We start from the raw sequence: 21,509 nt of genomic DNA, 5'->3' as shown, positions 1-21,509 counted from the left end.
TAACTTAGAATCCCTGACTCCCCATTCCTGTCCCCAGAACCCCACCCTCCATCCCACCCTTTCCCTGAAGCCCCGCCCCCCCCCAGGACAATCTGGTCAGAATCCACTGGCTGCAGAATTCCAAAACAATCGTCGTATCTTTATTGACTTTTTTTTTCTGAATGCAATGACTGTTTTTTTACTCTTAAGGAAAATAAACATCTTTTAGAAACAGCTCGATACACACAATCTTCAGTGTGAAGCAATATACTAATAAGAACACTAGTCGTCTTAACATTTACAGTCTTCATATATATTATATATATGTATATGTATACATATATATACACTGTATAACGAGGCTGGATATAATACACACGTTCACCATTTTACAGTCATATGTACAGGAAGTTGCTAGGGCGGCCCCGGGCTGGGGCTGCGTCAGGCCTATCGAAGCGTGGACAGAGCTGAGGACACGGACGGACAGGCGGACAAACCGGCGGGCAGTGGCCCGGGCGGTGGTGGCTGCGTGGGGAAGGGGGCATCGCTGGAGCCCCCTTCTCCGCAGGGCCCCTTGCTGAGGGGCGCATGACACACGGAGAAGCGAGCATGTTCCCAACATATATACATTCTATGTGACATATATATAGAGGGGCACACAGGTGTGTACGTGGATCTGGCGCTGTCTCCACTCCCGTGTGAGTGACGCTGCGGTCCCTGGAGGCGGGTGGTCGTGCAGAGGGACGGTAACGCGTCTGCCGGGGGTGCACTCTGGTCGAGACTCTTGCGCTCTGGGGAAGGGGCGGCCTGGAAGGGGGACGACCAAGCCAGTAGGGGCCAGTCCCGCCCACGCCCGGGGAGCCTGCATCCCCTGAGCATGGGACCCAGACTCTCGGCCCTGCCCGACCAGCACGGAGGTTCTGGCCGAGGCAGATCGGTTAGGGCATACAGCCTCCAGCCCCTCCTGCGCCGGCCTCGCCCTCTCCGGAGAGGCTTCGGCGGCCCCCGCCCCCAGCCTCGTTCAAGGAGGAACAGCCTCTTCCCTGGTTCTTCGGACCCCACTCCACCCCAGGGTGCCCGGCTGCGTGCCACGACCGACCCACGTGGAATGTGCACCACGTCGTCCCGGAATTTTCAGGGATGAAGCGTGTCCCCAGACTAGACGCCGTCCACCCCCCACTCTGGCCCGGCTCCCCCTCTCCAAGCAGGGCCGGGGGATGGGGACGAGAAAGCCCTGTGTTGTCCGGTTCCGGGAGCAGACGGATCCGAAACATGTTTCCTTTCCAAGCCGGGACCACTCGCCGCAGCCCGAGGCGGCCAGATCCGAGATCCGGGGTCCGGATCAGGGATCGGCTCTGGACCCGCGCAGGGCGCAGCTCAAAGGCCCGGGGGCTGGGCAGGCGACTCCGCTCCTCGGTGGCGGGCGGGCTCCGGCGGCTTCTCCGGCCGTGGGGTGGGTGGGTTACAACGGCAGCCTCTGCAGGGAAGAGGAGAGCCGCGGCCGCCCGCTGTGGATGGCGTGGGAGTAGGAGGGGCTCCCTCCTCCAGGCCCGCCCCGTCGGCGGCTCTTCCTTCCTCCCGGCCCCCACCTGGGACGGCCCCGCCCCCAGCACCTGCCGGTCTTTAAGTAGTCCCGGCCCGCACGGGCCGACGGCCCGGCCCCCGCCCCGGGGGAAGGCTCGTGATCACCCACCTTATGTTTGGGGCATTTCAAAGAAAAGTTCTCTTCGATGAAGATGCAACCTGTGAGCAAAGAGAAGTTTAGCGGTCAGGACAGCGTCCTATCCAGCTGGGAAGAGGGCCCACCGCCCACAGGCCCTAGGCTGCTGGGTTCTTTCCGAAGAGTAAGTCAGACCCTGCTTGAAATCCAACAGTATACGAACTCCACCTGCCCTCCAGCCCCACAGGCCTGATTGTCCTTGGCTCTCGCCTCCCCTCCTCCCTGGAACACCCCTTTTCCTTACGAGGCCTCCCCGGACTCCGCAGTCTCACCCCCCACCCCCAACCTCCTGAGCCACACTTTGCTGGACCACACTGGTCACTCCCTCCTAGTGGTCTCTGCCCCACTGCAGGGCAAGCTCCCAGCCCAGCCCCAAGGAGGCCTTGACACCCAGGGGTGCTCAATGAACCCATGTTGACGGACTGGTGCAGTCCCAGGCTAGACTCCAGCCCCAGGTGTGTGCGTGCGTGCGTGCGTGCGTTGTGAGGTCGTTCCTGTGAGGCCCTAAGGGGCAGGCTGACCTGAGCATGCAGGCAGGGGCAAGGAGGGGATGGAGGTCCCAGGTCTGAGCGAATGTTAGCACAAGTCTGAGTGCGCGGGGTTCTGCCCACCTGGTGAGCAGAGGATGGCTGGGGGTGGGGGGCCTTCATGGCTCAGTCCCCTGCCTGCTGCCACCTAGGGAGGCCCTGACTTTCCCCTGGACTCTCCACACACCACCCGCTGGTCCCCTTCTGGGCTCATCCCCTGCCTCCCCAGGGGATGCTGGCCACTGGTCTGAACAAACTCGAAACCCACAAATAGCCAATTGAGTCCTTCTCCTGCTCACACCGTGGTCCGCAGCACCAGGGCAGCGGTGGCCATAGGCAGAGCAGGAGGGGAGCAGGGCTGGGGAGTCTCCAGAGCTGTCTCCCCTCTTGGCTACCCACCTCCCGCCAGAGCTGGGGCTCAGGCCTGAGAACTGCCGGTGGGTCTCTGAGGCAGACCGTGCGCTCCCTTTCGCCCGCTCAGGCGAGTCAGACGCGGTTCCAGGGTCGAGCTCACACTTTCCAAACAGCACTGGGCGTAACCCCCCAGCCCGCTGTGCACTCAATGCTCCCACCCCTGCAGGTCCCACAGCCAAGGGCAAGGGGCTCCGGAAGTGAAGGGTGGGAAGGAGTGGCTCCAGAACCATCCTGCTCTGCAGCCCAGCATCCACACTGGAGGTGGGGAGGAAGGGTGGGTAGTGCAACCCCCACCCCCCATGTCTGCACCTGGGGAACCGGGACCCAGCTGACAAAGTGGCCCTGGGACCTGAGGGCTGAGAGGCTCTGCCTTTCAGTGTGGGGGGGTTAGTGGGCCTGGGCAGGTCTGGTGACCCGGGGCCTGAGGGCCCAGCCCAGACACCTGTACAGCCCCCCACAGATCTCTGCTTCCAGACCCCGGGTTGGGCAGGTGCAAGGTGCCCACAGGGGGCCAGCCCCGCCTACTCCCTAGGTTCTTCCTGTCCCCTCTCTGCTCCCAGGCCATAGCCAACCGCTACCTTGGGCCCTGGGCTTCCCAGTTCTCCCACCTTTTGTGGCTGCTGTTCCTTGGGTGCCCAGGGCTCCACCCACCCATACCCACTCCCCACAGTGGTACCTCCTCAAACCCTTGGGCAGACACCTCAAGTTCAACCCCAGAGGGAGCCGCACGGTGGGACTACCTGCCCTGGCCCCGCACAGCCCTGTCCTGTGCCACGTGGCTCCACAGGCCCTCCCGAGAAGGAGGGAGCCAGCTTGTGCCCCTCACGCTGCCCATCTGGGCTGGACGCAGGGCTCGGTGTGGCCAGCTGTGCAGCTGGTCCTGAGCCCGGGCCTGCTGGTTGGGGAGAGACCATACTGAGCGGAGAGGAGCTGGCCCAGCCGGGGCCCTGGGTCACCCAGCTCAGCAGAGCTGACAGCAGACCTGCACCCCTGGAAGAGATCATGGAGGTTGGGGTCTAAGCCTGGAAGGGCCAGTTGCTAGTACACTATCACTGCATTCTGCCCTGGACCTGCTCCTCCGCTGGGGGAGCTGGGTCCCGGACCTGCTCCTCCGCTAGGGGAAGCTGGGCACGTCCTTCTCATCCCTCACATCACAGCCCATGCTTCCGGGGCCTGGAAGCCTCTGGGATGCACCAGCAACCTTCTCTCCCATGACTGCAGTGCCCCGCTCTAGGCCCTCTCCCTGTCCCAGTCCCGGCGGCTCTACAGAGGCCCCTGTTACATGGGGAGTCCTTAAAAGCCTTCACTGGAAGCAGAGCTTGTTGCTCCAAGCCTGGTGTATATGTCCCACCACAAACTAGCGGCTGCCCACCTCCCTGATTTCTTGAGGACTGGCTCCAATGCCACCTCCTCCTAGAAGTCCTCCTGGATTCCCTCCCAACTCAAGATGAATCTCTCCCACAGCACACTCTCCTCCTTGTCTGGTCTCTGTAACTTTGGGCAAGGATCATGGTTTTCCTGCCTGTCTCACTCAGACATGAGCCCCCAGGAGACTGGAGGGGACGGAGCACAAGATGTGGCGCCTAACAGGGAGTCACACTCTGGTTCTATTCTGTCCCTGTGGCAGGTAAGGCAGCCTGTCTGTAAGGAAGCACCTGGAGGCAGCACAGGGGCCTGAGGCCGGGCTGGCAGAGTGGGCACCAACGTAATCACTGCGGCAGGAAGGAGGCAGCTCGAGGCAGCTATTACTGGGAGTATGGCCACGTGTCTGGTGAAGTGGCCAAGTCCATGTTAAAATCTGGTTCACACTGCTTGCCGAGTGGGAGATGGAACTGGAGAGCACCTCCGCATCCTGCTCCAACTGCCCCCTCCCTGCAGGGTGCCAGCACCTCAGCCCTCGCCAAGGTGCTGTCATCACTCAGTCCCGTGTGTGCTTCTGCGGGCAGCTCAGTGGGGGCTGATGCTGAGCAGAGGGGTCCCTGGGAGTGGGGGTCCCACCGGGAGGTGCCTCTGCTCTGTCATCATGCGGTGGGGTTATGATAACCTCACCTCCCTTCCAGGCCAGAGAAGGGAGAGTAAGGGCGGGGGGTGGGGGGCAGAGGTCACAGGGGCCGGCCCCCAAATAGGACCAGGCTGCACTGTCTGGGTAGAGTTCAGAATGTCACTTCTTGCTCCAAACAGCTGCAGAAAGAAAACATTATTACAACGTCTGTTTTACAGGTGGAGAACTGAGTGTGGAGACAGACTGGACCTGCCCAGCCCACACACCAGGGTGTGGGGCTCCGGGCTCTCTGGCCCAGGGAAGCTGTATTCTGTGTGCCTGGTACTGGTAGGTGCCTGATAAATGCCCGTGGGACGAGTGAGTGAGTGAGTCGGGGGAGAGGAGGGCAGACACGGGGAGGCCTGCTCCTGCCCCCAGACACAACGCCCTGCTTAAAACCTTCTGTGGCTCTCCCCTGTAGCCAGGAGGAGTCTGCTTTGAATCTTACCTCCTCCCACCTCACTCAGTTTTTGTTACTGAAGTATATCCTTCCCCTTTGCTCAGCCCAATGAACCTCCTATTCAGGCTTCAAAGGCCCGGCCCCAGTATCCCTTCCTCTCTGAGGCCTGAGACCCCCCCCCCACCTCTGGGCATCCCTCCAGTGGGTGGCTGGGCACTGATCATCCACATCACCAGCACTGCCCAGCACAGGGCCCAGCTGAGAGAGACATGGGAAGATGAGGAATTGCTGGAGCGGCAGGTAGAAGTCGGGGGCCAAGGGGGCTGAGTTGGAGGAGCTGCACCCAGAGTCCCCACCCTTCCTGACCCCTCGGGCTGGCTCTTACCTGCGTCGCTGGCACACGGGTAATGGTATGTGTGGGTGCATCCTTTGTGGCAGCACCCGATGGTGGCCCCGGCTTCTTGGCAGCTGGAACAAGTCTGGTTGGGAGAGAAGGAAGACCAGTGAGTCTACAGCTGGGCGCTTGGCTCTGCCCCTGCTCCTTCCTCCCAAACGGGCCCAGAGACGTGGCGGAAGGAAGTGCAGCGTGGGACGTGCATGCCTGCAGGGCTGCTTCCATGGCAGCCCTGGGCTGGCACCTTGGGTGGGGTTCTCCTGGGGTGGGAAAGTGACCGTTGCATGGACAAGCATGTGGGTCTTGGTGTCTCAGACCTGGGTGTGTGCGTCCCGGCTCGGACGCCGTGCACTGCGTGACTCAGTCTTCCTGCCTTGTCTGTATGGTGGGGACACGCCTCCCTCACTGAGCGTTTATGAAGGTTAAATGAGCAACTCTCAGTGCCCAGCAGGTAACAGGCACTGCGGGCCAGCCTCCACCTGGCGGTGCTGGCAGCCATGGCCGCGGGGGTTTCCGTACACAGGGCCCAGCTTGCCCTCCCCCAGTGGCTCCCCCTACAGCCCTCGAGGTGAGTAGCTTTCCTGAACCACACTTTACAGTGAAACTAAGGCTCCCACGCCAGGCCAGAGTGAGAAGCAGCACTGAACCCAGAGTCAGATGCTTGACTTGGGGACAGGCCGACCCCCCCAACCCAGGGCCCAGGAGGAGGCAACAGCTGGGGCATGCACACAGCGCTCGCGTAAGCCCCAGGCCACAGGGCACGGCAGCTCGCCCGCAGTGGTCTGCTGAGCTTGGGGGCTGCACCAGGTTGGGCCCAGCTGTCTGTAGGTGGACGGAGAACAGGATGGCCCCCAGATCCCGGCACCACAGCCACACTGTGCGGTGGGGAGTGAGGTGAGGGAGGGAAGCCAAGAGGGTGGCAGGCCCACGCCCAGAGGCTGAGCCTCTGACACGAGTTACTACAGCTCATGACATGCCAGGCACGCGGTGGGGGGGGGGGCTCCACCTCGTAACAACCCTATGGTGTTGGCATTAGCGTTTATTTTACCCAGGTTAGCAATGAGAGCTCAGAGAGGCCAAGTAACTCGCCTGAGGGCACACAGCCCCCTAGTGGCTGGGCTGGGCTTTGAGCCCAGCAACCCAGCTGGAGTGCAGGTGGGCTTCATCCCAGACCCTGGACCGAGGGGGACTGCCCCCAGCAGCTGGGAGGCCAGGGGTGAGACTTCTCCCCCGTTACTGGGCTAGCCTGAGAAGTGCTGGGAATGGGCCCCCTGGCACCAGCTGGAGTGGGGCAGTGCAAGCTGGGGGCAAGGGTACATCCCAGAACACCAGGTGTTCACAAGATGCCTTCTGGGTGGGGCTGAGCGCTCTAGGGGATCTGCGGCCCAGTGTCCCCACCTCCTGATCCACAAAGGGTGTGAGGCAGGGCACCCCCAGACCGGACCCACGTGTCCAGTCTGCGGCAGCCCTCAGGTGTTCTGATGGTGACAGAAACAGTGGGCTCCTCTCGCTGATGGCTTCTTGCCAGCCTGCCTGCACTGAGGCTCCCAAACCCCTGACACAGGTATTTTAGGGATGGAGACGGAGCCAGAGAGAGGCCTCAGGCCCTTCTGACACCCTGCTGCCCCTGGGTGTGAGATGGGGGTGGGGCCCAGTCGTTCTGGGAGGACGCAGACTCTGGGCAGACTGAAGTTCCAGGAGTTGGGGACGGCAGGGCTCAGGGACAGCAGGTGGTGTGGGGGCTTCCAGGTGGGGCAAACAAAAGGAAGAGGGTATCCCCTGTGGCCTGCACAGCTCTGCTCCTCCAGAGAGCAGGTGTGAAGGGTGGGAGGTGGGGGGCTGTACAGACACAGCCCCTACCGTGGAGGGGTTCAGGGTCAGGCCATCCAGGCACCCCCACGGTGCTGAGCCGGGCGCCCTGAGGTGCAGAAGGCAGTGACTTGCTGGGGTCACAGAACACCCTCAGCAGAGCTGGGATTGGAACTGGGACTCTGAGGCTGTGTGCTGCCACCAAACTCCAAGGCAGAAAGGGCCACGGTGGGGACAGGTGGCTGGGGGAGGCCTGGGCTGTCGGGGGGAGGGACTGAACCACGACCTGGGGAGCCCCAGCCCCTGCCGGTCCTTCAGGCCGTCTTCCAGGTGTGGCACTGCTTTCACAGGCCCTCTGAGCCCTGCCGGGCTGCTGGCCCTGCGCTGGCCCAGTCTGGCCGGGAGGCCCTTCTGACCCAAGTGTCGCTGGGGACCAGTGAACACCCCTACCCTGTTCTGGCCTTCCCAGGTGTGCTCCCAGCCGTGGGGCCGCTACGCCATTTCGGGAGGACGGTGCAGCGGCACAGCAGGCTGACGGGGCACCGAGCGGAGGGCCAGCTCCAGCGCGCAACAGCTGTGTGACCCCAGGAAAGCAAGGCGTCACCCGGACCCCCACTTCCTCGTAGTCCGGGAGATCAAAGAGCCCCACACAGGCTGTGTAGGCGGCTCGGGAAAGACCAGGCTGGCCCCCTACCCAGACGGCGGGGCGGGGGGCCTGGATGCTGCTGGGGTGTGCATGGGGGTGGGGGCTGGCTGAGAGCTGGGCGTGTGGAGCTGAGGATGTGGTGCAGACCCTGGGTGCTTATAGGAGCCCCCCTCCTGGTGAATGGCACTGGGGCAACAGCCCCCTGAACGGATCTGAGCATTGGTGTTATTCTTTAATGACCAGAGAGACCTGCAGCTGCTTCAAGCCTGCTGGGAGGGAGAGAGAGAGGCAGAGACAGCAGGCCAGGAGAGGTAAGTGAGGACGGGGGCGAGGGCTCCAGGGCCCGGGGTCCGCAGTCAGGCCGGGAGGGCATGGAAGTGGCAGGTGTCCCGCGAGGCTGGGGAGGGGCACCTGGGCATGGAGAGGTCCCTAACCAGGTCCTGGCAGCAGAGTCAGATGCGGGAGAAGAAGGCTGGGCGGCACAGCGGCCCCCCTGCTGGCCTGGGGCTGGTCAGCAAGGCCGGGGGCTGGAGGAGAAGCCGGTGTGCAGGCAGGGTGGGCGCAGAGCGGTGTGGGCTGAGAGCTGCGCAGTGCCCAGAATCACTCCACAGCAGCCTGGTGGGGCCGCACAGTGGCCCTGAGTGTGTGTCTGGGGGGTGGGAGCACAAGCCCCAGGAGGCTGTCCCCCCACCCGGCCCCAGGCGCCCACTGCTGACCACCTCCCGCTGGGACCAAGGGGCCTGCAGTGGCCTCCTGGCTGCCTGCTCACTCTGGCCCCTGCACACCTCCGAGGGGGGAGAGCCCTGTGGTAATGGGGTGACAGTCCCGCTGCTGGGGACGACACGGCTAGCACCGTCTAGCGGCCACTGTCGCAGTCCCGGCAGGTGGCCGTCGAGCACTGGACAGGCAGGCTTGGCTGTAACAGTGTGGTGTGCACTCCCCTAAGCCCCAGTCCCCTCCACAGGGACTGTCACGCCCACTTTAGAGATGAGGAAACCGGTGATCCAGGGGCAGCGCTGGGATCCAAACCAAGAAGCTGGCCCGAGTTCCTGCTCAGACCTCAGCCACTGCAGTTCCTCCGGGTGCATTTTAGGGCCTTGCGGGAAAGTGTCCTGGACCACCTGCCGCTGAGGGCCCTGTGCTCCGTGGGCATCGGAGCGGGGACACCTGCCTTGGTGGGTGCCTGGACCTTCAGTTCTGGGGCCCCTCATCCTCTGGGGCCTCAGTATCTCAGCTGAGGACGTGAGCAGAGGGGCCAGGTGAGGGGAAGGTGAGTGCTGGGCTGGCCAGGCAGCGAGGGGGCTGCTGCGGGAGGTCAGGACAGGGGTGGGTGGGTGTGTCTTACCTCAGCCTGAGGTATGCCTCCCTCCCCCATATTCATTTGTGATTGTAGGTATGTTTGGCCCAAAACCACAGTGCTACAGAGACGGCCGGCCTCTGGACTGCCTGCTTGCGGAACCCGAGGTCCCCACCCAGCCGGGCTGGCTGCTTACCATGTCCACGGCCACCTTCATGGCCTCCTGCAGCCCAAAGAGCTTCCCGGCCACCAGGTAGACCCCGCCCGTCCACACGGCGCAGGCCTCGTGCACCCAGTGCTCCTGGGTGTCCCCGCCAGGTTCTGCCGGCGGCTCCTTGGTGCACTCATGCTTGCGGCTCTTGTCGGCTAGGGCTGCCTCCTCGCCGCCATCCACCCGACCGTCACAGCAGTAGCAACTCTGCAGCCGCCGGGACAGGCCCCGGGCGCTGGTGCGCAGGGAGCCCTGCTTGGCTGGGTCGGCCGGGCCGTCAGGCCTGGGGGGCTTCCCAGTGGTGGTGGCAGCAGCAGTGGCAGCTGGGCACTCGAGGCCTTTGAGTGTCCTCTCGAGAGGCAGCGAGGCCTCCTCGCAGGTGCCCTCCGGCCGCACCTTCTCCTTGAGTTTTGGCTTCTTTTTGGGGAGGCAGTGTTCGGGATAGTAGGGCCCACAGAGGTCCCCAAGGTCCTTGAAGTTGGCCGGGTTTTGGCAGAGGCAGCAAACAAGGCAAGAGGTACTCAGGGCCTTGGAAACCACGGGCCCCAGATGCATGGTGGAGGAGAGGGGCAGGGAGGGCCGAGGCTGCAGGACGGAGCCCCCAGGGAGCATGGCCAGGGAGGCCCCGGCCGCGTCCAAGGAGTAGGAGCAAGAGGATGAGGAAGAGGAAGTGGAGGAGGAAGGCTTCCTGTGGGGTTTGGGCTCCTCTCCAGGGGAGTTGACAACAGTGCACACGGTGGTGAATGCGTCCCGCTTCTCCACCCGCACGAAGGGCGAGAAGGCAGGGGTGCGGCTGTCTGCCCGCAGACGCTTGCAGGAAGAAATGTACTTGAGGCGGATTTCAGGCTCTGCGGGATCCAGGGGCAGCACTTGCTGCTGCCGCCGCCGCTTGGCACGCCCCTTACAGGGGGAGGAGCTGGCGTTCTTGGCCCGGCCCCGCGTCAGGCGCTTCCGCTTGGAATAGCCGCTGCAGCCGGCGTGGCCCAGCTGCTTCTGCGCCCTCGTCTGGGGCTGGCAGGGCCGGCCCTCGGGGGGCTGGGAGGCCAGGCCCAGCTCCTCTGTCTTTGGCTTCTTGCCTCCTCCACCACAGCTGTCCTCACTGGTACCCGGCGTGCCGTTGGCTCTGTCTCGGGGAGTCAGGAGCAGAGCCGGGCCTAGATGGGGCCGCTTCTCCAGGGAGCCTTTGGGGGGTCCGAGGGCTCCGGCCCGGCCTTTCCGGCTTCTCTTCTTAGGCGCCAGGGCAGTGCCCCCAGGCAGCAGGGCCTCTGGGGACATGAAGGCCTCAGTTTTGAAACAGTCGGTTGAGGACAGTTTCTTACTGTTCACAAGTTTGCCTTTTAAGGGTCTGTTGGTCGGATTTCTGCATAACAGGTCAGCCCCCAAAGTTGCCGGGAACTTCTGCCCGGTGCCCACGTTTAAGAGACCTTCTTCTGCCCCCAGAGGGCTGCCCCCGGCACTCTTGAGCCCCTTCTCAGGGAGGGAGGGACTCAGAGGATTCCCGGGTGGGGCCCCTGGTGCTTTGCACACGAACTTCTTCAGGCTGGGCGAGGTGATCTTCTGCACGATGGCCTCCAGCTTCAGGCCCCGGCCTTTCCGGGGCGGCAGCACCTTGGTCTTCATGGCCCCCTGGAAGGACGCCCGCGAGGCCAGCTTCAGGCAGGCGTCGGGGGTCTCTGGGGGCAGCGGCTTCACCGCGGGCTCACCGTCGCCCTTGGTGGGCTTGGCCTTCTTGGGAGAGGTCATCCTCTTGAAGAGGGTGGGGGAGCCCTCGGCCCCCGCCTCCTTCCCGTCGCTGCCAGCGCCGCTGCGTAGGACCAGGTTCCGCTTCTTGGTGGGAATGGGCGCCATGAAGGCCGACTTCCTTTTGAGGGTGTGGAGGGGCCGATCAGAGAGCTTGCCGCCCGCTCCAGGCTTGGGGACCCTGGCCCGTTGGCCCACCCTGCCTTCCTTCTGGGGGCTGCCGGCGGCCTTGAACGTGGCAGGCAGGTGGTTGTTAGCCAGGAGCTTCTTGGCAGCGCGGCAGGCAGGGAGCCGGCTCTCCGAGGGCCGCCGCCGCTTGGAGTGGAAGGCCTCCTGGGTCCGCGTGCGGGACCGGAGGATCATGGGGCGCTGGTCTTTGCCTGGTGTGTCCGGCGAGTCTGTCTCCTTCGTCTTAGAGCCCATGGGGCTGCTGTCGGAGGCCACAGGCAGGGCGGCTGGGTTGCTGGGGCTGGATGCAGCCTTGGGAGAAGGCTTCCCCACCCGCTTGCCCGACTTGAAGGCGGCTCGCTGCTTGCCTCCCAGTTTGTCTGGGGGTGCCGGGGTAGTGGGCAGGCCTGGGGGGCCGGGTGTGCGGGGCTCGCTCAGGGCCGTGAAGGAGCGGGTGCACATCCTGGGGAGTCCATCTGAGGCCCCTCGGCCTGGGGCTCCCGCCCCTTCCATCTGTCCCTGTGGGGGCCCCGTGCAGGACTCGGGGAGCAGCAGGTCTTTGGGCAGCGCCGGCGCCCTGCACGGGGAGTCCTCAGCCTCAGGCAGCCCCCGCTGCACCCGCCGGCTCCGCAAGCTTTTGCCACGAGGCACGGGCTCTTTCTTAGCGATGGGAGCCTCGGGTACAGCGGGTTTGTTTGGCTTCTGGGCCAGGGAGGTGTCGGGGGCCAGGGTGGCGGAAGCCCCCGGAGCCAGCGCCCCATCAGGCCCTTCTTCCCCAGGCTTCATGTGGGACAGGGAGGACTCAAACCAGCTCTGGACCTTGGATTCGGCGCCCACAGTGGGGCCCAGCAGGATGACGGAGTCCCCAGAGAGAGGGCACGGGGAGCCCCAGCCGGCCTTGGGGTCCAGCACCTCCTCCACCTCCTCCTTGCCGCACATTAGTGGGGCCTTGGGCGACAGCGGGTCCTGCAGGCCCGGCCTCCGCTCGGGGCTGCCCAGGAGCTCGCACAGGGAGGAGTACTCCTCCTCCGCCTCCAGGTCCTCCTTCCTGCCGGTGGGCGGCAACAGCGGGAGGTCCCCGAAGTCCGCAGTGGAGCAGCAGTGCCGGCTGTCCTCCAGCCACCGGTCAGCCTTGCCCACCTCGGGGCACTGCAGCAGCCCGCCCGCCTCCTCCTTCACCCCACCCACCTCCTCCTGCTTGGAGTCCCGAGGCACCACGGCCTTCTCCCCCGGGGGCTCCTCCTCCTGGAAGCCCAGGCAGGCCGGAGCCTCATGGGCGGACTCCTGGCCAACGCCGTCCGCGGCCTTCCCGCCCTGCTCCAGACCCTTGGCGAGCTCACCGGGCTGCAGCCCCCACCGGGGACAAGCGTCCCCCAGGTTCTCCTCGGGCCAGGCAAAGGGGTTGGCGCTGTCCGCCGAGCTGGCGGTGGTCGTGTCGGGAAAGCAGTCAAACGCCGCTGTGGTGGGGTCGGAGGCGGCAGCCCCAAGGGTGGGCTTGGTGCCAAAGGAGAGGGGACCGGTGGTCTTCTTGGGGTCGGGGGTGGCGAAGCCCACAGACGGGTCTTCAAACAGCCCCGGGCTGAAGTCCTTGGCGCCCCCACCCTTATCCAGCTGCAGGGACCCAGGAAGGGCCTCTGGCTCCCCCGGCCTCGGCCATGCAGCCTTGGCCACAGAGTCCAGGCAGGCGCTGTGGTTCTCCAGCGAGAAGGGTGGCTTGCAGGCATCCTTGGCCAGGCTGGGCGCCTCGGCCCAGACCTTGTCAGCCTTCTCGCCAACGGCCTCCTGCAGCCCTAGGATCTCGGAGGCCAGGTCCTCCTGCGCCAGGGCGCTGAGCAGCAGCCGCGGGCAGTCCCGTGCGCTGGCCACGAGCCTGGAGAAGCTGCCGAGCGGCAGGCCGCTGTGCAGACTCTGGAGGGAGTCGTCGGACTTGGTGGACACGTCGTCGGGCGAGGTCACGGAGCAGGTGGACACCGACTCGGGCTTGGCCTTGCAGCTGCTGTTGACCCTGGCGGGGCTGCCGCGCGCCTGGCCGCAGTAGAGGAAGCCGCGCTCCAGCGGGTCCTCAGAGCCGCTCAGGTAGTCGGTCTCGGGCGGCTCGGCGTGGCTGGACTGCGGCGTGCTGCTCAGCGGCTCCGACAGCGGCGTGCCCACCGGCTCGGCTGAGTAGCCGCTGCCCTCGGGGCTGCAGTGCTGGCTCTTGTGCTGCTCCGGGGTCCGGGACGCCAGGTGCTTGACGCCCTTCTTCTGCGGCGCGGTGGCCTGAGAGAGCAGCAGCTGCTGGACCGTGGTGGACATGCTCTCCACCTGCGAGGTCAGCGCCGTGAGGCTCTGCAGGCTCAGATCTGACAGGAGCGTCTCAGGGAGCTTGTCCTTCTGCAAGGCCTTGCAGTTGCCGGCCTGGGCGTCCACGGAGCTGGCGGCGTCTGTCGGGGAGGGGTTGAGCAGGGGCATGAAGTGGCTGTGGTCGGTGAGGCCAGCAGGGAAGGCCCCGGCGCTGAGCGGCTGCTGGTTGTAGGGGAAGTTCTCCAGGTTGGGCATGAGCGGCGACGGGGTGGAGCTGTAGGAAGGGGAGCGGCCCACGGAGCGCGCGGGCGAGTGGCCAGAGCTGGGGCTAAAGGTCTGGTAGTACTGCTCCGGGGGCCTGACCGCTGCGTCCGGCTGGCAGAAGCCGGGGCCTTGCTGGCCGTAGTGTTGGTACTTGGCGAGGGTTTGGTAGTGCAGGCTCTCCTGGGCATGGTGGCGGCTCTGCAGGGCTTGCTGCTGCTGCTTCTGCGGGTCGTAGCTGAGGCGGCCGGACTGATAGGCATGAAGGTTCTGGACCCGCGGCCCTGGGGCCAGGCTGGAGCTGGCGGTCAGTGGCCTGTCGTGGGGCTGGGCGGACGGTGCTGTGCAACTCTTATAGGAATGGGACCCCTGCCCCCCGGCCTGGCCGGGGGAGGAGTAGGTGGAGGACGTGGGAAAGGACTGGGAGTGCTGGGGAAAGTGGCTGCCCTGGGGGAAGGGCAGAGGCGAGGCGAGATCGTTCTGCAGTTTCTGCCTCTGGAGCTTGGGATAGGCCAGGGGCTGTGGCAGCTGCGGCTGGACGTGCAGGGAGTGAGTCCGGAAGGGCAGCTGGGTGCCCTGCTCGGGGTACTGCCTGCCAGGCGGCACCGCCGTCTTTTTCAGCAGGTTCTCGTCATACTTGCCCACCCCACCTGGCAGGGGCTGTGGCTGGGGGGGTGGCGGCTGGGGGGCCCCCCAGGCCTGCAAGCTCTCCTCGCCTGAGTAGCGGCCGGGGAAGGGGCCGCTGTCCTGCACGTTGTAGCCCGGGAAGGCCGGCCGCCCGGGCAGGGCCTGCTGCGCGGGCAGGCCCTTGGTGCCGCGGGCTGCGCTGGCGGGCGTGCCTGCGCTGCCCTCGTAGCCCGGGTAGGGCTGCGGGCTGTAATAGTCCTTGGCCAGCAGCCGCTGCCGGTCACAGCTCAGCCCGGCCTGGCCCGGCTGCCTGCAGTTCTCCAGGCGAGACGGCTCCTGCGAGGTCTGCTGGTAGTTCTGCTGTTTGCCATGGAAACCACACCTTTCTCGAAAAGACTGCATGACTCGGGTGGGTTATCTGTGAAGAGAGAGGGGGAGAGGGCGGGCAGGCGGGCGGGGAGGGGAGGGGCAGAGGGACAGCAATTGAGACGGGCCATTTCCTTCCCTGCAGCCCGGCCCCCTCCCCTAAGCCTGAGCCTCCCCACTGGCCGTGCACATTGACAACTCCTGTGTCAGGGAGGTGTGCTCTGCCATTCCAGCTCCGACAGGGACCCGGACGGCCACCTAGGAGGGAGGAGCCACCTGGCTGCCCCGTCACTGGGGAGCTGCTCCCACTCCCGACTGGCTCCTCCCCCTCCTCGGCCCCTTCCCAAGGCTCCAAATCATTTAGCAGAGCAATTCCCGCTCCCCTGTCCCCTGGGGCTGCTGGATCCTGTAATCCAGTCCCAGCGCGGCAGTGTTCAAGCGTGACCCGGTGCGCTGCGGACTGAGGACGGCTCGCCCCAGGAGCCGCTCATGCAGGCACCTTTTCTGTCGCTGCCGTGCCACCTGGAACCTGTTCCTTCCAGCAGACCTTGATTAGGGGCCGCCGAGCCACTGCAGGGATAAAACATCCGCTTCTCTGGCTCCCAGGAACGCAGGACGGCAGCACCTGCCCCCGGTTTTTGATATTGTAGGTGAGTAAACAGACTACGTGGCCCAGAGTGAGGCAGCGCCTGCTAAGGGGAGTGGGGGTGGTGGTGGAGCTGCAAACTCTCCACGCGTGAGGCAGCCCCGGCCCTCCTGCTCGGCTCTCCCCAGTCTGCAGGGCCAGAGTCAGGCCGAGAGCCCATCTGTTTATGATTTTAGGGGCCCAGGTGGGGGTCCAACCTGCCCCAAAGCAGGATCCAGGGTCAGGAAGTGACCCTGGGGTGGTGGGCCCTTCGGGGGCAGAGTGGCAGGATTCACACCGCCTCCCAGACCTCCCCAAGAGGACACACAGCTGGCCTTTTCAGGGCCCGTTCCCAACCCCAAAGAGGATGGGGGGGCCAGCCATGGGGTCCAAGCTTCCAGGGCTATAGGAGGACGAGACAGGGATAAGGAGGACAGACCTGCAGACGTGAGAGGGGACAGGAGCCACATGAGGAGGGAGGGGGTCCGCCCCCCATTCACCCCGATCGCACCTTGAAGCCTTCCTCCTGTGGTGGGGGACAGGGTGCTGACCAGGGAGGAGGACCAAGCTGTGCAGGGCCAGCCCGGGGCGGTCGGCCAGCCCCAGGAGCCCTGGCAGCACAGCCCAGGCCCACCTCCCTGCCTGGGGAAGTCAGCTGGCCCGGCCTCTGGGATGGAAGCACCACAGTCCACGGAGAGGGACTGACCAGTTTACCACAGGACCCCAGCTTGGAGGAGCCCGCCCTTCTGACCCACTTCAGTCCATCCCGGTGGCTTGGATCAAACTACATGAGGTACTTGCTGCCACGCTGACCCAGAGCTGGAGGCAGCGCTCGGTTCTGGGCTCTGGCCCGGTGGCTCCCTGCCAGGTGACCTCTGCAGGGAAGCCAGACTGCTCGGGGCTCCCAGGCAGGTGGCCCCCTTCCCACCTCGGGCAGGCCCACGCGGGCACCCCCACAGTGCCCATGCCCCCGTCCTGCAGGTGGGGGCCACCTCCGCTCAGGTGTCCCCTGCAGGAAGGCAAAGGCAGCAGAGGCCCCCAGCCCAAGGGCACCGCGCCCTGCCCTGCCCTCCCCGGCCATGTTTATGAGCCCGGGATTCACAAACTGGGGGCTGTTCAGAAGGCTGCGCCTCGTATATCTGCACAAATTACATTTCGGCTTTTATTAGTCCCAGACCGCTCTCATTTCCTGCTGAGTGTCCTGTGGATATCATTAACATTTCTACAGCTTAAAAAAAATTTTTTTTCACATTCTCCAAAATGCATTACCAGAAACATTACTTAAGAAGAGAGAATGCTATGACCACTGCCCCCCCCCCGTTTAATCAGTCCAGCTGCTGCATCTTGTAATTGCACCGAGCCGTATGACAGCGGGCTTCCCAGTACACAGGAGCAGCTGGACGCGCTGAGGGCATCTATCTCTGAGAAAAGACAGTTCAATTAAAACACGAGAAGCCCAGTGCCTGACGAAGAACGCAGGCAGAGACGCTCACCCCAGCACCACCCTCCAACCCCAGGTGGGGGGGGTGCAGGCACAAAGGCACGACCACCTCCTGGAGCCAGCCAGGCCCCGGCCCACCAGCTCTGCCAGGAGGCAGTGGGGCTCTGCCTCTCTAGGAGCTGCCTCAGGCCTGCCATGGGCCCCGTTGTTATTAATTACTATGCTTATGATTACTTTCCAAGACCACTAAAAGAGGACAGGAGGGAGGGAGGGAGGCAGGCAGAGAGCTGGGGTGGGCAGTGGCAGGAAGGGGGCAGAAAGGGGCACCCTCGGCAGGGAGATGGCGACCTTTGAACCCAGGTGGAGGGCAGGGAGCAGCGGTGGGGCCAGGCTGAGGGTTTGGCCTCTGTGCCTTCTGCTGGAGGGAGAAGGGGTGGGGGTCAGGGGAAGACACCTGCTCACACACCTTCAGAAGACTCCCGGTCCAGCCCGGCCTCCCCATCCCTGCTTCCCCTCCCCCTTCTCCCAGACACTTGGTCAAGGCCACCGGCAGGGAGGGAGGAAGAGGCCAGTCTCCACGGTCCTCTAAGCGCCAGAGACGTCTGTGCCCCTGTGGTGACCCCTGGAAGCTGGCCTCCCAGGCCACTGGGCCAGGGAGCAGGCCAGGGGCAGGGAGAAACAGCACAAGGCTGGGCCAGGGTCCAGGCGGCACATCCAACGCCCCAGGACATCCCTACACAGCGATGGGTCTCACTGCTCCCCCAGCCATGAAATGGGGGGACCGGAAAGGGGGGCTGTGATGAGCCAGACACCCCCTGCAAGGCCAGCAGCCCAGGTGAACCAGGGCCCAGCCCTTCCTGCAGGCGAGGCCCACGGCTCTGCTCGGCGCTCCCCACCCCAGCCCAGCAGGGGCCACAGGCCCCGGGGGGGCAGAGGCAGTGTGGCCAGGGGTGCCTGCTCCCACCGTGTTCACACACAGACTCACTTGTTCTGCCCTCTGACAGAGAGAGGGGCGGCTCAGGGGGACCAGGACCCGAGTGTGAGCCCGCCCACAGGGAAGCTCCTTCTGATGCGCGTGGGGCCACATCTTCTCACCCAGAAGTCCCACCTCAGAAGGCATCTTGGAGCAAGACCGCAAGAAGACTCTGGCAGGAAAGGAGCGGGGCACCTCCCAGCTCCCCTCCACCACCTGGGAGACGGGAAGCCACCTTAGTCCCCCATTCAAGGAGTCAGACCCACCGTGGGGGTCTACTCATGGGCCACGGTGGTCCCTGGCTGTGGGCTGTCCCCTTCTCAGAGATCAGTCATCGGGGCCCATCCAGCCTCTCCAGCCCCCGAGGTCAGGGAGATGGGCCCAGCGTGGGCCAGCGCCGAGTAGCTCCCACAGGAACCTGAGGGCTCCAGGCTGGGAGGCTGTGGCTGGAAGCGGTGCCTGAGAGGGAGGGGCAGAGAGGAAGCTCTGTTCCCCAGCAGCTGCTCTGGGGCCGCTGGTTCCATCCCACCCACTTACCCAAGGTTGTTTTATGACCTGGTTTCCTGATTTGTAGCTGCAGGGAGAAAATTTAAAAACCCAACCCACTCAAGGGCTGGGAACAAGGAAGGAGGGGAAAGTTACCTGCACTGGGAGGCTGGGGGTGGGGGTGTCCCAGGAGGAGCGGAGAAGGTGGGACCCCTTGGGCCTCCCCATCTGCTGTGGGTGATGAATAATAACTAGGAAACTCTGATTAAAGTGATAAATCAAGAGTCAGATTTATTGCTGTCCTGTGGGGTCTACTTTGAGTCTCAAGGGCCTGGCTTGAATGGGGGGTGGTTTCCAAGGAGTCCCTCAGACAAGACAGCTGGGTGCCCGCAGGCCTCTGGGACGGGTAGGGTTCTCGGGCCAAGCACAGGGAGAGGCTGGCGTGGGGCAGAGGGGCACCATCCAGAGAACAAGGCAGCCACCACCCTGCAGTGGGGCCTCCCAAGACCGCCGCATAAGGGCAACACCCCCAACACACTTGGTGCACACCCGTCCTTACTCGCGGACACCAGCGGGAGAACCCCACAGGTCCAACACACTGTCCTGTGCAGGGCCTGGGGGACAGGCTGGAGGCCCCGCCTGTTAAGGGACGAGCTGTAGGGTGAGAGGGGCAGGAGGACAGCCAGGCTCCTAAGTGAGGCCTAGGTGAGGCAGGGGCCCTGGGGCTCCTGGGAGGATGTCTGAATGGGGGGTGAGGCTTCTGGACTCTCCAGATGTTTATAAAGCCTTCCCTCAAAGCTCACCAACGCAGCCTCCTCCAAGGACCCCGCTGTGGAGATAGCTGGGACCTCAGGAGCCACGGGAATGGAAGCCTCCCCCCAGGGTCTAACCCAACAGAAGGACGGCCCGCCCCGCCCGCACCACCGCCCGGGACACCACCTGAGCACCAGTGCTAGTTCCCTGAGGTGCCCATCCAGGAAGGAAGCCGCGACCCTACTTCTTGGAGTGGGGTAACGTGCTAAGTTCCCATCCACTGCACAGTAAGTGTCTGCTGGCTTTGAGGGGAGGCAGAGAAGGCCAGAAGAGAGCCCAACCTCTCACCCCAGCCTTGTCCTCGACACCCTGTGTGCTCCACCCACCTTGCCGTCCTGAGTAGGAGGAAGTGCACCAAGGTGCCAAGCTGATGGTGTGGCTGGCCGCACGCTTCGTGGCAGTAAGCAAGCCTTTCACCTCCCTGAGCCTCAGGGCCTTTGCACTGCCTTTCCTCTGCTGGGAATACCATTCTCAGGTAATCTACATGGCTCCCCTGGCTCCCTGGGCTCCAAACCTTTGCTTATGTCACCTTCTCAGAGAGCTGTCACTAACCAGTATGTTTGAAACTCACTCTGCCCCCAACCCCCACTTCTGCTCCAAGGTAATAAGCCATATACAGCTAGCTGGTTTTATTACTGGCCCTTCCACTTTAGAAAGTAAGTTCCATGAGACCAGGGACTTTTGCCTGTTTTGTTCACAGCCATACCTCCAAGTCCCCGAACAATCACTCTTTGAATGTATAAAATGTCACATCAACCCTATGAAAATACCCAGAATAGTGGGTGCAGGAACAGAGCACAAACGGGGGGCGGGGGGGGGGCTCGTGGCTGCAACTCCTCCTCACCCTTAGGCCCCGCAGGTGAGACACTGGGCAGCAGGCACACACAGAGGGAGGTGAGCCACTCCAGCAGGTGCTGCCTTGTGGGAACGAGGGCCCAGGGTACCAGGGCCTCTGAGCACTTTACAGAAAAGGGAACCTCTCATTTAAAAAGTGTTATCAACCAAGTAAAAAGTTTAACACCGAGATCAAGAGAACTGGTCTGTGGGCTGTATTTGATCACAAACTCCCAGGTGTCCAGGGCAGATGGACCTTGGCCCGGCTGTGGCAGGTGAAGGAGAACAGGAGCTTCCAGAACCTTCTCTGGCCTCTGGGAGAAGCCCTGGGACCAGCATGAACCAGTTAAGCTGTGAAGCCCAAGGATGAGGACTGTGGGCTCGAGTGGGGGCCCTAAGGGAGGTGGGGTGCGGCAGCCTTGGGAAGAGGGTGCAGAGAGATGGGGCGGCGGGAGGCCTGAGGCCCACAGCAGTGGTCATCCCTTCCTCCAGACCTTCTACCCCAGGCACGGATGAAGCCCTGCCACCTCCCCACTGGCCAATTCCCTGCAGGGCTCCCCAGTGGCGCTCATCACAGCAGTAATTACGTAATTAATGGTCTAATGAGCCGTTTCCAAGTGCTCCCTCACTGGAATGCACTCTGATGAGGGCAGGGGCTTCATTTGTTGAGTCCTAGGCCCTAACCCTAGAAACTGACCTGAGCAGATGCCTATTAAATGCTGCCTGGATGGACGGACAGGTGGGATGGGTGAGGCCACGTTACCCAACCCTCACCACAGCCCTAACCTGCAAAGCCTGGGGACAAGGTTGATGAGACAGGCCGTGAGGCCAGGACACATGCAACAGCCAGCCAGGAAGGGAAGCTTATGTTCAGCCCTCCACTGCCCACAGGTCACGGTCCCTCTTGCGCCTGAGCCCGTCAAACTCCGCTTACAGTTTGCGCAGGGGCCGAGAGTCCAGGGGAGAAAGCAGCATGGCTCTTGCCCTCCGGAGGCCGACAGACACACAGACAACTGCGGTGCTGAGATACCCAGGTGGGGAGAGGTGGGGGCCAGGGCAGGCTGGAAGGAGGGAACCTAACTATCAGACGAAGGAGCAGCCTGCATGAGGCTGGAGGCAGGACGGAGCAAGCGGGGTGACTAAGGTCATTGCCCCTCCCCCACCTCAGATGGCCTGGCAGCTGCAGCCAGGGGTCAAATGCCTTCTGTCCTCATGGTGCCAATACCCAGCCATCCTTCAAAGTCACCCCCTTTTGTTAGCTGCCCGCATCCTGCTCTCGGGAAGGGCCACTCTCCCCCACTCCTCAGGGCTCACTGGCCTGTGGCCCAAGCTCGAAGGGGTCTCTGGCTTGTTTCTGATGGGGGACGCCACTACTCTGTCCCCTCCCGGCCAACAGGGCCAGATGCTACAGGCAGGGAGCCACCAGAAGCCACTTTCCGCAGAGCGCACTGGAG

General features: G+C 63.9%; 1 protein-coding gene across 4 annotated transcripts in view; it reads right to left on the bottom strand.

Moving 5' to 3' along the window:
• Positions 1-118: 118 nt before the first annotated feature.
• RAI1 (retinoic acid induced 1) overlaps positions 119-21,509 on the bottom strand; it is a 101,786-nt gene continuing 80,395 nt past the window's right edge. For 2 of the 4 annotated variants that reach the window (XM_074341961.1, XM_074341959.1), the window contains exons 2-5: positions 9,424-14,935; positions 5,467-5,560; positions 1,673-1,722; positions 119-1,456 (exon numbers count right to left, since the gene is read on the bottom strand). In XM_074341961.1, the coding sequence (XP_074198062.1) occupies positions 1,442-1,456; positions 1,673-1,722; positions 5,467-5,560; positions 9,424-14,919 (5,655 nt within the window). In that variant the 5' untranslated portion in view covers positions 14,920-14,935 and the 3' untranslated portion in view covers positions 119-1,441. Of the gene's footprint in view, positions 1,457-1,672; positions 1,723-4,669; positions 4,822-5,466; positions 5,561-9,423; positions 14,936-15,382; positions 15,509-15,947; positions 16,617-21,509 lie in introns of those variants that run through there. The other 2 variants (XM_074341960.1, XM_074341962.1) reach the window with 2 other exon arrangements.

Source organism: Camelus bactrianus, chromosome 16 (assembly GCF_048773025.1).
Source record: "Camelus bactrianus isolate YW-2024 breed Bactrian camel chromosome 16, ASM4877302v1, whole genome shotgun sequence".
Lineage (NCBI taxonomy): Eukaryota > Metazoa > Chordata > Mammalia > Artiodactyla > Camelidae > Camelus > Camelus bactrianus.
Note: the sequence above shows the minus strand (reverse complement) of the source record. Positions and strands in the feature narration are given on the sequence as shown.